At 39.1% G+C, this 13,065-nt stretch overlaps 1 protein-coding gene across 1 annotated transcript in view; it reads right to left on the bottom strand.

Moving 5' to 3' along the window:
- Positions 1–13,065, bottom strand: part of LOC126457095 (myosin-VIIa) — a 463,049-nt gene that overhangs the window by 80,779 nt on the left and 369,205 nt on the right. Inside the window, exons 5-6 of the mRNA XM_050093124.1 lie at positions 5,855–6,001; positions 4,791–4,975 (exon numbers count right to left, since the gene is read on the bottom strand). Of these exons, the coding sequence (XP_049949081.1) occupies positions 4,791–4,975; positions 5,855–6,001 (332 nt within the window). The remainder of the gene's footprint in view (positions 1–4,790; positions 4,976–5,854; positions 6,002–13,065) is intronic.

The raw sequence follows: 13,065 nt of genomic DNA on the forward strand, positions 1-13,065 counted from the left end.
ACTCTGCCTCCACATAAAATTCACTTTGTTCTTGAAATCAGTGAAGAGCACTAAACAGATATGCAAGATTGATACCACTATTTGGTGGATAAATTTTCATGATGACCATGTGACATCTTCATTCCGTATGATAGTGTACTTTCCTGGGGTTTAGCACAAGACAATCAGCAATACAATTAGCAGCATTCTATGCTGGCACGTTTACACCATTTTGGCCAAATAATCATGGCACAGAATTTATTTTCCCACTATTGTAATATGAACTGCCATATCTTTGATCAAACACCACAATGTAGAGATGCTACCCACATGCTTAGTTCTACTTGTTACTGAAACATCAGTAAATTTTAAGTAATTTCTTATTCATTACCAGTGCACTGATACAACAAAAGAAAAACTATGGATAATGTTAATGCCATAAATTGCTCTTCTCAGAAGATGCATATGACATATCTATACATTTTATAAATTAGAGTTCCTTGCCACAATTTTCTGTCTGTATGTGAAAGCTAGTCTGAGGAACTACTGTAGAGATTTTGATTCTGTTTTTGCCAATATTATAGGTTGATTCACAATGGTTTGCTTATACAGGGTGAATCACCTAAAACTTGTCCCACAAATATTGCTAAACTGAAAATTGCAATTGACGTGTTGTTTTCACAGAATGAATTGGTATTCAGTGGGCCTGTATTGTTAGAAAATAAACAGATTGTAATAATACTTAGAAAGTGTATTTTTGTGCAAGCATATAATTCTTAAATGTAACAATGCCTATTGACATTAACAAACTATAAGTAAGGTAAATTAGAATGTCCGGGATGTTTGTTACAGGATTGTAGTGCAAATCATCTATGAGATATCATACTTTAGAAAGTTCCCTTAACAACACTTGTTTGTGTCATTCGACCAGCATAATTGCTAGGTACAACATTGGTATGTTTACCCACAGCGTGCTTGTGTGTTCCTTGAAAAAGCTGCGACTTGCTAGTCAGTTAGTGTGTGACAGTCGAAGCAAAAGGTCGTTAGTGGACGGTGGAATTCACCAATGCAAAAAAACCTGACATGCTCATGGTGTATGGAGAGTGTAGGAAGAATATTTATCAACCTCTTCAACCAGTTACATGAAAGTGGTAGTGGTAGTGTAATACCTTGACAACAACAGAAGGAACCAAGTGATGACAGAAGATGGGGAAATTAATGTCCTCACTGCTGTTGCAGTTGAACCACATGTTAGCTCCTGTACAACTGCATGAGGAAATGAAATGAGTCAGGGAAGTGTCCTATGCAGTCTCCGCTGATATAGGTTCCATCCCTATCACATCTCCCTTATCAAGAGCTGCATGGAAATGAGTATGAGAATCATGTTAACTTCCGTACATGGTCATTAAGACAGGATACTTGAGATGTATCATATAACTAGTTTAGTGACAAAGCCACATTCCCAGTCATGACTAGGTAAGCCACCAAAATATGCGCTATTGGTCTGTTGACAACCCCTGTTGGCTTCATCAGGGGGAAGTCAGCATCCATGGAGGACAAACCTGTGGTGTGGGATAGTGAACCATCAGCCTATATGCCCATTTTTCATAGCCAGAACACTAAAGGCGCACAAGTATCACAGCCTCCAACAGACCATATTCCGTAGATGCCAGAAGACATTCCTCTGGAGACTAGGAGGGACCTGTGGTACTAACATGATGGCTGTCTAGCCTACAATGCACGAAGTACAACAGCTTGTCTTCACGAATTATTTCCAAATTGATGGACTGGACACCAAGGACCTGTGCCTTGGCCCACCTATTCCTTGCAATTGACACGTGTAGACTTTTTCCTGTGCAAAAAGCTGAATGAAGCTATCTACAAGGACATACCAACTACACACAAAGATATGCAATGACTTGTTACTGCAGCCTAAGATATCTCTGCTGAAATGCTAGCTGTTTCATACCAGACTGAAAGCATGTATTGCTGATGCCAATGGCCATTTTGAACACAATCTGTGATGGTCAACTGTCTCATTATTGGTCAGAATCCACACAACTAGTATATATGCACTTGTGTTGCTCTTTACTGTGTGCTACTGCAGGTATTTTACAAGCATCTGTGTTGGAAATTTTCAAAATGGTATACCTCATGAACAACTCACAGTATAATCCTGCAACAAACACCAATGACATTCTAATTTACCCTGCTTTTAGTTTGTTAATGCCAACAGGCATTGTTCTGATTTAAAAAAGTGTACTTCTGCACAAGAATTACACTTTCTCACTACCAATCCATTATGCGAAAACCGCATATCAATAGCACTTTACATTCCCACAATATGTGTGGTGCAAGTTTCAGGTGATTCAACCTGTATAATTTATAATTGAAGTAATGATGAGTTTGTAATATTATTAATATTGTTATCGGTTCCATATTTAACTGTCACTGGTAGTCATATCTCATGGCAATGATGGGCACCACAAGCTGGTCAGCTGCAGAGGTGGTGTGTCTGGTGGGAAAAGCAGTAAGGTAATAGCTGCTGCACTTCCAAAGGGCAGTGAAGCTTGACCAGAGTCTGCACATATTATAAATTTCCCTGCTGTGTTTTTGTGTCTGTATGTGATGGCTAATCTCAGGAATTACTTTAGGGATTTTGATACAGTTTTCACTAATACTTAGACTGAATCATGACGAAAGTTTGTGAATAGAATTTATTACCGCTATGCCAGATGACTCAACTGGTGGAATACACTTTGTCCATGCGAAGCTGGAGCAGTTCGTTAGTCTATTCTAATTAGGGGATTATCTGCTTCAACAACAAAAAACAATAAATTTTTCTAAAAAAATTTGTTTTCCAAATTTTTTTGTGTTTTCTCCAATGTGCAGACAGTTCAGCTCCAGGCAACTATGAAAGCTTGCTTCATTAAATTTACTGACAATGAGAAGTGGAAAGGAGTGACGGGATTGATAGTAAAGATGACAAAATGTGGAGTAAAATATTAAAGGTGTGTAAATTGTGACATGAGGGAACAATGGTATTGGTATTCAAATATTTACCGCAAAGAAAAAAAAGCAAAGTGCACACAATAAGTATGCCATTGAAAGTCTGGATAAATATGTTATTAGACAGCACTTTCTGCAATGTTATAAACAATAACAGGAAACATGAACTCAGCGAAAACTTCACAGCTTTTGTAGTACATAAGTGGACTTAAGAAGCTACCAAGGAAACTCTGAGAAAAATTGTTCCATCTATGGGAACTGATTTTAAAAAGCGTCACAATAAACAAGTTATCATGTGTGAAAGAGATGTCACTGTCTTGAAACACTCCCTCCTGTGGCGTGACCGCACAGAATGCAATGGCACAGGGTCCGTCTAAGACCCCGCAGTTTGACAATACCTTCGATGCCACCCACAAAACTTTACTGAGCATATATAAATGTACCTGTGATAAATATGGGCAGCAATTCAACCTGGAGCCTACCCTAATGCCTGAGCGTTAGGAATACCTTCCACACCCTTCGGTGCGCTCTGCCTTGCTTCAGGCATCAGAGCAGCCGAGAAGCTGAATTGGTGTTGAAATTTCTGACATGTATGGTTGCTTATAATGTGCTTAGTAAAGTTGCTTGGGTAGCGCAGAGAGAATTGCCGAGCTGGGGAGGAGGGGGCGGAGGTAGTTAAGAAGTACACTTTGCTGTTTGATCCATGCATATCTTAAATTGCCCTCCCATGTGATGACGCCATTGGAGGGCGGAAAACAGAAGTGTTGAAGGGGCATAAGTACCCTCTACTGCTCCGGATGACGTTGAAATGGTCCCAGCGGAGGTTCGAGTCCTCCCTCGGGCATGGGTGTGTGTTTGTCCTTAGGATAATTTAGGTTAAGTTGTGTGTAAGCTTAGGGACTGATGACCTCAGCAGTTAAGTCCCATAAGATTTCACACACATTTGAACATTTGACGTTGAAATTTCGCCCAATGGTTCTGAACAATCCTTAGTGGTTCAACCCTTTACACAAGAGCAAAAATTGCAATCGCGTCGCACACGCAAGTGATGAGACCACGTTCAATGGCGATGTAGCCCCACAGTCTCCCTAGAGAACTCTTGAAATGTCCGAGTGTGTCAGCAGTGTCAAAGGAAGCCGAGAACACTTCCTGTTGATCATTGCACTGCACTTTGTTGTTTTCGACCGCGAAATGTGTGCGAAACAACGCCTCAGGGAGAGGAGTGGTGTCATTGACGGCCTTTATGCCACCCCAGAGTTTTTCACGAAAAAATGAAGCACCGGAATTAAAGTAGTCAGTTGTTTGCTCAAACAAACTTGGATTCATACACATTACTCTGTGAGAAAATGTTACCACAGTCATAGAGCAAGAGGCATGCTGCTGCCAGTCGATGTTTAATTATTGTGCTACATGAAGCATTTGTGTCTATACATGTACCACATAGATGCTCCAGTCTTAGAATACTGTGTGTATGTTGTTACTATCTCCTCTTCCCATTTCTTGCACGTAAACATGTCAGTGCTGCCTCCCTGGTCAGGTCTTCAGTTTGCTTTGCCAGATAATATCTGTGACAGCCAGCCAGTACCTTACAGAGACATTCACCAAAGCAGCTGCTGACTGCACAATTCATAGTGGTTATTACCAGCATTAATTGGCAGTTCTAATAATGGATCAGGTTATAATATCTTCACATAAAGGAAAGAGAGTGGCAATTTCTTGTTTTAAACAACTGTGGAAACAATACCTAAATATCTTTCAAAAAAAAGAAATTTCATGCTAACAGCTGACATTTATATAATTACCTGATTACAATACACTGATCTTGTCCATATCGTTTCATGTGTGTGTAGCTGTTGTCCCCAATCGCAAATATGTGGGGTGGCAGTTCACCAATTTTTCTGTCTTTGTACAATTTTATTTGTTCTGCAGTATAAATTGGCAGAATTTGGTATGGGTTGACAGCAACAAGAATCGACCCAGTGTATGTCTGAAAGAAAAACACATTGTACACTCATCTTATCAAAACTAGAAATTTAATCATTGATAACTTTTATAATATAACTTTTGGTTTTGTTTGTATTTTACTTGATTTTACTCACACAATAGTCTGTAATACCAAGAAAATCATTAACTGAATTATGCAAAATATCAGCTTCATGTCTGAATAAATGGTAACTTGATACTGTGAGAGAGGAGAGCTTCCATTCATCAATATCTAAGACTGAAGGATGTGAGAAATGTTGATACACATACGGAAAGACATCATCACATTATGAGCTTCTGCTACTTTAAAAGCATATTATCATCAGCAAGAAAAGACAGCTAAAAACAAGGAACAGGAAAGCAAAAGATGCAACTGTAATGGAGGAAAAAGAACATTGTACTACACTATGAACCATTACACAGAGTAGCTGCTTACTACAAGAATACAGAAGTAACAGTAGACTAAAACAGTTATGATTTTATAATCATATTAGGTAACCAACCAGTTCTAGTCTATAAACTTGTAAAGTGATTCACCTGAACTGTTGGGTGCTTTGAAAACCTTTTATTGAAGTTAACATTACTTGAAAGTTGAAGCTACATTCTACAATTTTACAAATTATATTGGTATCAGAATATTATTCCTGCCAATACTGCAGGAAGAGATCTAATTGCCACTCATCACTAACTTACATAGATATGAAATAGTATAGATTGCTGATCAACACACAGAGGAGATGATGAGTCGCAGACAGGCATGTTTGTAAGAAGACTGTTAAAGTGACTATCTGCTGCTCAAATGCCTTCTTTATGTTGTGAGCAGCAATCTGTCCTGTTTCATATTATTATTACTCCATCCCAGATTTTCCATTCTTTAACTTACATATATAAGATTCTCATTGTAACGAATTAACAGGTTCCTCAATATTCCAGCTTCATGGAGGTCTCCCAGAGATATCATGTCTTCCACCCCTTGCACTGAGGTGGCATGCATCGCCTTGATACGCCTCTCCGGTGTGAGCCACTGCTCCTAAAACAATAAAATTACATTATTGTGTTTTATAAATTAACACTTTTGACAAATGTACACAACACTTAAAACTGGAATCAGTTATGTTACTTTTTTAAAAAATTGTCTTGGGTACCGCATGCACAACTGAATGAACTAGTTTGTTTGTGTAATTATTTATTAGTATTGCACAAAACTTAAAATCTTTATTTCTTCTTTGTTTCTTGTTTACATCCAAAGTGGGAATATTTGCACTTTATGCTTGTTTTTGATTTGCAGGGATCAAAGCAGAGTTCAATACAAAACTGAGAAAAAGGAATGACATTTCAAAGTTTTCATTCACTTTAAATCTAGATTACATAAGATGGAGCATTAGTTCTCTTTAAGATCATACTGTTATTTGGAGTGTTAGGTGAGGCAATCCCATTGTTCATCTGAAGTGAATGTGCAAAAATACAGAAAATCTCAATTAGGATTGTCCAAATTTTATTTGAATCCAGCCTCTCCTGTCTACTTTCCCACCTTTTTATGGTCACAACTGAGTGGAACATGTCCCATTTTGATTTGATTTATTCAGCAAACATGAAATGATAATTTTTTTGCATTTTTACATCGATGTACTTTACCTAACATGTCATTGTCGCAATGGGCAAAATTGTCAGGTCTTATGGGTTATTGGAACATTAGTTCACTACTGATACACTGTTACTGATTTAAAAACTGAATTGACGGGTGTGTAAATTCAGGCTGAACAGTTCAACAGAGATCTGGCATATTACACTCAATAATTCAAGTTTTATACTTTCTTGTAACAATTGTAGTCTTGTAAATGGGATTCGAAGGCCATCAGAGTGACTGCAAGCAGAAGACTAGCACCATAATATAAACCTTACGACTATTTTTGTAAATTTATTGTTGATATTAAATGATGTGGTAATTACTGATTTAGAAAGAGCAGATGCATTTTTGACATGCACATATTTTTTTTAAAAATTGCTATCATTGTTTTGTGTATGATCGAACGTGTATCATCAAATGTAAACAAGTTACATAAACGAAACTCCCTAGCAGATTAAAACTGTATGCTGGATCCAGATTCGAGCTCGGGGACCTTCGCCTTTCGCGGACAAGAGTTCTATCGACAGCTATCCAAGTACTACTCACCACTGGTCCTCATAGCTGTACTTAGGCCAGCATCTCATCCCTTACCACCCAAACTTAACAGAAGTTCTCCCGCTAAATTTGCGGTATTAGCACTACTGGAAGAAAGGATATTGCAGAGACAGCAAAGCCGCAGCCTGGGGATGTTTCCAGAACGAATTTTCCACTCTGCAGCGGAGTGTGCGAACGCTGCACACCGTTTTAATCTGCCAGGAAGATTCACATCTGCGCACACTTCGCTGCAGAGCGAAAAATTCTTTCAGGCTATATACACGAGTACAGAAAATGATCGACAGTTGTGGTGTCACCGCCAGACACCACACTTGCTAGGTGGTAGCTTAAATCGGCCGCGGTCCAATTAGTACATGTCGGACCCGCGTGTCGCCACGGTGTGATCGCAGACCGAGCGCCACCACAAGGCAGGTCTCGAGATACGGAATAGCACTCGCCCCAGTTGTACGACGACTTTGCTAGCGACTACACTGACGAAGCTTTCTCTCATTTGCCGAGAGACAGTTAGAATAGCCTTCAGCTAAGTCCATGGCTACGACCTAGCAAGGCGCCATTAGCCTTACATAGTTTGATAGCTATCGTATGAAATGTCTCATCAAGAAGGCTGTATTCACATCAAAGAATAAAAGATAAGTATTCGAGGAGCTGCATACTTTTCTTATGAGAATTCACTACTTATCCTGTTCCAGAATTCACGCCCGTCTGCATTTCGGCCGCCTCTATCTACAAGGTGTTGGCACATTTACCAACACATCAACAGTAGTTATATTTTTCAAGTTGTGGCAGTGTCTTGTGAGAAGCGATTCCTATAATTTACAATAAATTTGTTCACCATCTAGATCACAATTAATAAAAAGAACCTTTGTAAGTGCTCGTAAAGAACAGAACCTTTGTGATCGGGACAGTGGAAAACCTGTTATAAATTAGAAATATCGAACATCTCAAGACACGGCAGTAACTTAAAAACATATTAAATTTATCTTTCTGTGCGATGATTATTGCTAAGCACTGTAGTTCATTCCAAGTCGTCAGCATATCGTTCTAACTCCTCCGCCTTCAGCTTACATCTTCAGTGGACATTTTACTTTCTGCTCCAATTTAAGGTTTCAATTGATGCTGTAAGCTAATCTTGCCGATACACAAAACAGTGAAGAAATACTTGGAAGAAACTTCACGACAACAGAGTTGCTGCTTTCCGTCCACTAACAATGCTTACGGCACTAGTTACAGCTGACACTCATTATCATTCGTATTCAATACAGTGCAACGCTAAAAGATCCCCTGTCCGTTTCATATATGCAGTAGAGCCTTACCACCAGAACTGGCACAATTTGTGGCAAATATGCAATCTCTAACAATATATGGTAATCCATACTTTGAAAGTTAATAATAATTTTTTATATTTCTCTTTTGGAGCACATTAACTGTCGAATGTAGGAAACAGACATCTATCGCTATTATCACAACCTTTTACTTTACTATTAGTTGTAATTTATAGACATATAAAAACAGGAAAAAGAAAAAGACAAAAATGAAAGAAAATTGAAGTTTTCGGAGTAGAAAGCTGAGAATACTTTTTACTACTGATTATTATCGCCCTGTTAAGAAGCATGTTTCGTCAGTTGAAACAGGTATTTTTTAAATGTTTTTAGATGTTAAATGAAGCTCTTACATTCTGCACCACTGCTTACGTCTAGTATTTACCAGATGGTATGATTAGAATATGTAGCTTGAAGTCCAGTCATTGTTTAATAAAGGCTACATAAATGATTACCGCAATAACAACAAAAAATGAAATCATATCTACCATTAATTTTGCATATATATTTAAAAGAATATATGCTTTCAACACGAATTTGATAATACTGCAGAGATATATTATCTTTTTTAACGTTGCTGCAATAGTCATGAAGAAGTTGATGAACTGAGTACTGGTACAAAACAGTGACACATGACACAACAATGCCTGCCATTAACTTCCAGGTCTGAGTGATAATAAAGGCAATGGCATTCGGAGTGGGCAGAAGATTCTCAACAATTCGTTTCGCACAACTAAACTACCAAATTGTCGAATTTTTGCCGCGCGGGATTAGCAGAGCGGTGTTAGGCGCTGCAGTCATGAACTGTGCGGCTGATCCCGGCGGAGGTTCGAGTCATCCCTCGGGCATGGATGTGTGTGTCCTTAGGATAATTTAGGTTAAGTAGTGTGTAAGCTTATGGACTGATGACCTTAGCAGTTAAGTCCCATAAGATTTCACACACATTTGAACTTTTTTTGTCGAATTTTTGTTGATCGCTATTAGAAGGAAATGTGGGGAGTGTAGTACACTGACTTTACCCTGACATTGGATATAATGCAGCGAAAATTACTTATAACTGAAGCATGGGATACTACCCGTCTGCTTTTAGGCATGACGTCATCAACTTCATCATAGTTGCAGGACCGTAGATACATCTATCGGTAGCTCGGCGTTTTAGCGTACGCATATCCGTTTAGCACTACCATCGCCCACTACTAGTTGGCGAGGGCACTAAACATGCTTGTCGAATTGGCTGCCAGCGATTCAGTTGTCGAGAACTGTTGCCGCAGCTTCGAAATGATTGAAACAGTCAATGACTTCGCTTTTCCCACCAAAAACTGGACTGATATCGCTCGTATTGCAATTACCAGCACGAAAAAATGAAATAAAAATTTACGTTCGTGAAATAAATCTTGGGCACTCTTCCAAGTTCTCAACAACGTAAAAAAATTACTTTGTCGACGAAAAAGTTTAGGGTTACGCATCCCCCAGCGTTCCCCCAGAAAAACAGCACTGCGTGTATGATATCAAGCGAAATTTGTGACTGGACTGATGATGTATTGATAGGGAGTACGCAGCAATTTATCTTGAGTCGAGTGTAGTACACAGATGTAGAAGCGCTCGTAATTTCAAACGTGTCACAGGGAAATGTATTCGGACCGTTACTGTTAATCTTGCATATTAATGACCTCGCACAAATATTGAGACAGATCTTCATATGGTTTGAAATTGGTGCAAAGGTTGGTGACTTGCTTTGAATGTAATACTGTACACTTCACAAAAAAGAAACATGGTATCGTATGACTGCATCACTGTGTCTTAACTTGAAGACTGCTAATATGTCCCGCATTCCGGTAATTTTCACATTCCACCAAAAAATCTTAATTTCATTTGTCACAGGAAATATCAGTCAATTTAATCCATACAAATACCTGGTCGTAACAGTGAGGATATGAAATGGAACCATCACACAGGCTCAGTTGTAGATGAAGCAGGTGGTCATTCATAGGATGCTAGAAAAATGCTGTTTGTCTACAAAGGAGCCTGCCTACAAGCCCATGCTAGAATATTGCTTATGTATGTGGGATGATGCAGCCGACCGTCCCAGATGCTGCGCAATAGTACCGCAACGGTACTTGTAATACCGCATTGGAAGAATTAACAAACAAAAAAAAAGTCCCGCAAAACTGCTAATATGTCCCGCATTCCGGTAATTTTCACATTCCACCAAAAAATCTTAATTTTATTTGTCACAGGAAATATCAGTCAATTTATCAACACACAATCTCTGTGTGGCAATGTGCAATAGCATTCGCTGCCAAGTGAAGGCGAAAGAGAAAGAAATGTAGCACAAGAATATGTTAGACAAAGTGAAAAAGCGCCAGCACAACTCAGCCTAAAAGTTGGCCGAATAGTCTGTTACGATTGGGATGTGGAGGGGAAATTCTCTCGTTTTGCTGTGAGAGGGAAACGCTGACACTGGCGCTATGGTTGCGCGTGCCTCGTGCGGGTATCGAATAAATTTCACGCAGGTGAAACACGCATTCTTGAAAGCGATCTAACGGTGTTGTAACACAACGCAGTTAGCATAGGAAAAATAGCGAACACTGTTAGATCACTGAGGTTGGGAGCGACATGAAAAACAAGACCTTCGAGGCAAAGCGATTGTCCGTGGTTTAAATGAGTCCGCGCTGTGACACGACATTGTTAACTTGTGTGTCTGTCTCGCCCAGTTTCGTGAAGTAGTCTGCTCGTTTTACTTAGCAGTGCCGCCAACTGCGAAAAAGTGAAGTTGTAAATTCAAGCTAGAGTCGCAAAAAGAGTTCTCTTTTATACAAAAGTGTTCAACACCTTCTGAAGTACGTTGCTCACTGCGGCAAACACGATACACAACACCATTTAACATTTGACAAGCATAAGAAAGCGCTGGCCGCTGCAAGTACATCGTCATCACTGGGAACGTACTTCCGTCAGGAAAGATACGGCGATCAAGAGCTTGCAAGAGCTGCAGGCTTGTGGACCTTCCACACGGTAAGTCAAAATCAGAGCTTTAGATCGATGGACTGCACTTCTAAATTAATTTAAAAAGTATTTGAAAAGAAGTTTCGCTGCGGGAAAACCGAATGTGAGGCAACTGTAAAAAGCGTAATTGCGCCGTATTCTTAATAAGTCTGAAGGCAGAACTTAATGATACCCCATTTATCTGTGTATGTTCACATGTTTCGAACGATAAGGACGTCAAAATATTTCCAATGCTAGTGCGGTACTTTCATCCTACAACTGGAATTAACGTCAAAATATTAGATATCCTGAATGTACCTAGCGAAACTGTAGGCATTATATATGATTCTTTAACGGACATTCTTGAAAGGCACGACCGGGAAGAGACAGTGAGTGGAATTTATGCTGATAATAGCAACATAAATTTTGGTGGAGTTCAACATTAAGGACAGTGTAACGTTTTCCTAAAACTCCAAGAGGGCTTAGGAAGAAAATATTTGGTGTGTGGTGCGCAGCACAAACCGCACAAAGCGCAACACGAACATCCGCCGATTTGTTGCCAGTGGACGTCGAATATATTGTTACGAAGATATATTCGTACTTTTATGTATGCACAATGCGTGTAGAGGCTTTCAAAGATTTTTGCAAAGAGACAAAGATGCCGTACAAAAGAATTTTGGGATATATGTAGTAAAACAAGATGGCTTGCACTCTTGCCTGCAGCTGAAAAAATCTTGGAAGCTTTCTTTTTATCGACAGAAAAATGTCCAGCTGTACTACACGCATTCTCCTCTAAAGAATGCTCGCAGCTGTGGCTAAAATTCGTACATGTTCAAGCTGCATTACTTAACGATTTTGTAAAAATGATGGACGGAGATAAAATTAGCTTGATGAAAGTTTCTCACTTGTTTGTGGATCTGAAAAACAAGTACACCAACGCTTAGAAAACGATTACACTCCTCTGAATATAGGAAATGACTTTAAAAAGCTTTTGGAGAGCGGGCAGATCGACAGAAATTATTTTATTGGGCATGTACGTAATTTCAATCACAGCTGCATCCAATACCTACAGAAATGTATTCATCAGTACAGTAAATTCGAAACATATGATTGGATTGAGATAAACCAGTGCCTGAAATGGACTGAAGTAGAGCAGATTACCAACAGTTAATGGTGTAGATGCCAACGACGGTAGCAGAGGGTAACTTACTTACCGAAGGAAGCTACGTCTCAAATTACTGTATGTGAACCACGAAGAGATGAGAAGAGATGAAGAGCAGTACAGAACAGGTGCTCTGAAAATTTAATGGACGGCACATACCACATAAATACTGTGTGACCAGGCTCCAGTACCGCCTCTGTTTACCAGGGACGGACACAATCACGGAACGATTATTTCGTTGGTGGACGCCATTTGGACATCGGAAAAATCTTAACTTGAAGTTGAAACACTAAGTGCAATAAAATTTAATATGGGATCTCGTGAAAATTTTAATGAAATTCTAAATCATAACCTACAATTAATCGCAAAATGTTAGTCATGTTATAAATACGAATTTAAAAATAAGTGAACATGTTAGTAGCTTACGTTTCATTTATAATTTCAGCGCA

The sequence above is a fragment of the Schistocerca serialis genome, chromosome 2, assembly GCF_023864345.2.
Source record: "Schistocerca serialis cubense isolate TAMUIC-IGC-003099 chromosome 2, iqSchSeri2.2, whole genome shotgun sequence".
NCBI classification, from domain to species: domain Eukaryota; kingdom Metazoa; phylum Arthropoda; class Insecta; order Orthoptera; family Acrididae; genus Schistocerca; species Schistocerca serialis.